General features: G+C 71.6%; 1 protein-coding gene across 1 annotated transcript in view; it reads right to left on the bottom strand.

Annotated features, from left to right (window-relative positions):
* Nucleotides 1–243, bottom strand: part of SNCB (synuclein, beta) — a 39,791-nt gene that overhangs the window by 17,646 nt on the left and 21,902 nt on the right. The window contains exon 3 of the mRNA XM_005865508.2: nucleotides 56–185. Coding sequence (XP_005865570.1) covers nucleotides 56–176 — 121 coding nt within the window. The 5' untranslated portion in view covers nucleotides 177–185. The remainder of the gene's footprint in view (nucleotides 1–55; nucleotides 186–243) is intronic.

Raw genomic sequence — 243 nt, 5'->3', positions numbered from 1 at the left:
CCTCCCGCAGCCCCGCCCCTCGCCCTTCGCCCCTCGCCCTTCGCCCCTCGCCCACCGACGTAGAGGACGCCCTCCTTGGTCTTCTCCGCCGCCTCCGTGACCCCCTGCTTGGTTTTCTCCGCGGCGGCCACGACTCCCTCCTTGGCCATGGACAGGCCCTTCATGAACACGTCCATCCTGGCGGCCTAGGGTGGGCGAACACACGGCACGGGCGCTGGCCCTGCACCCTCACCCCAGCGCTGC

Source organism: Myotis brandtii, unplaced genomic scaffold (assembly GCF_000412655.1).
Source record: "Myotis brandtii unplaced genomic scaffold, ASM41265v1 scaffold208, whole genome shotgun sequence".
Taxonomy (NCBI): domain Eukaryota; kingdom Metazoa; phylum Chordata; class Mammalia; order Chiroptera; family Vespertilionidae; genus Myotis; species Myotis brandtii.
This window is presented reverse-complemented; position numbering and strand designations above follow the sequence as displayed.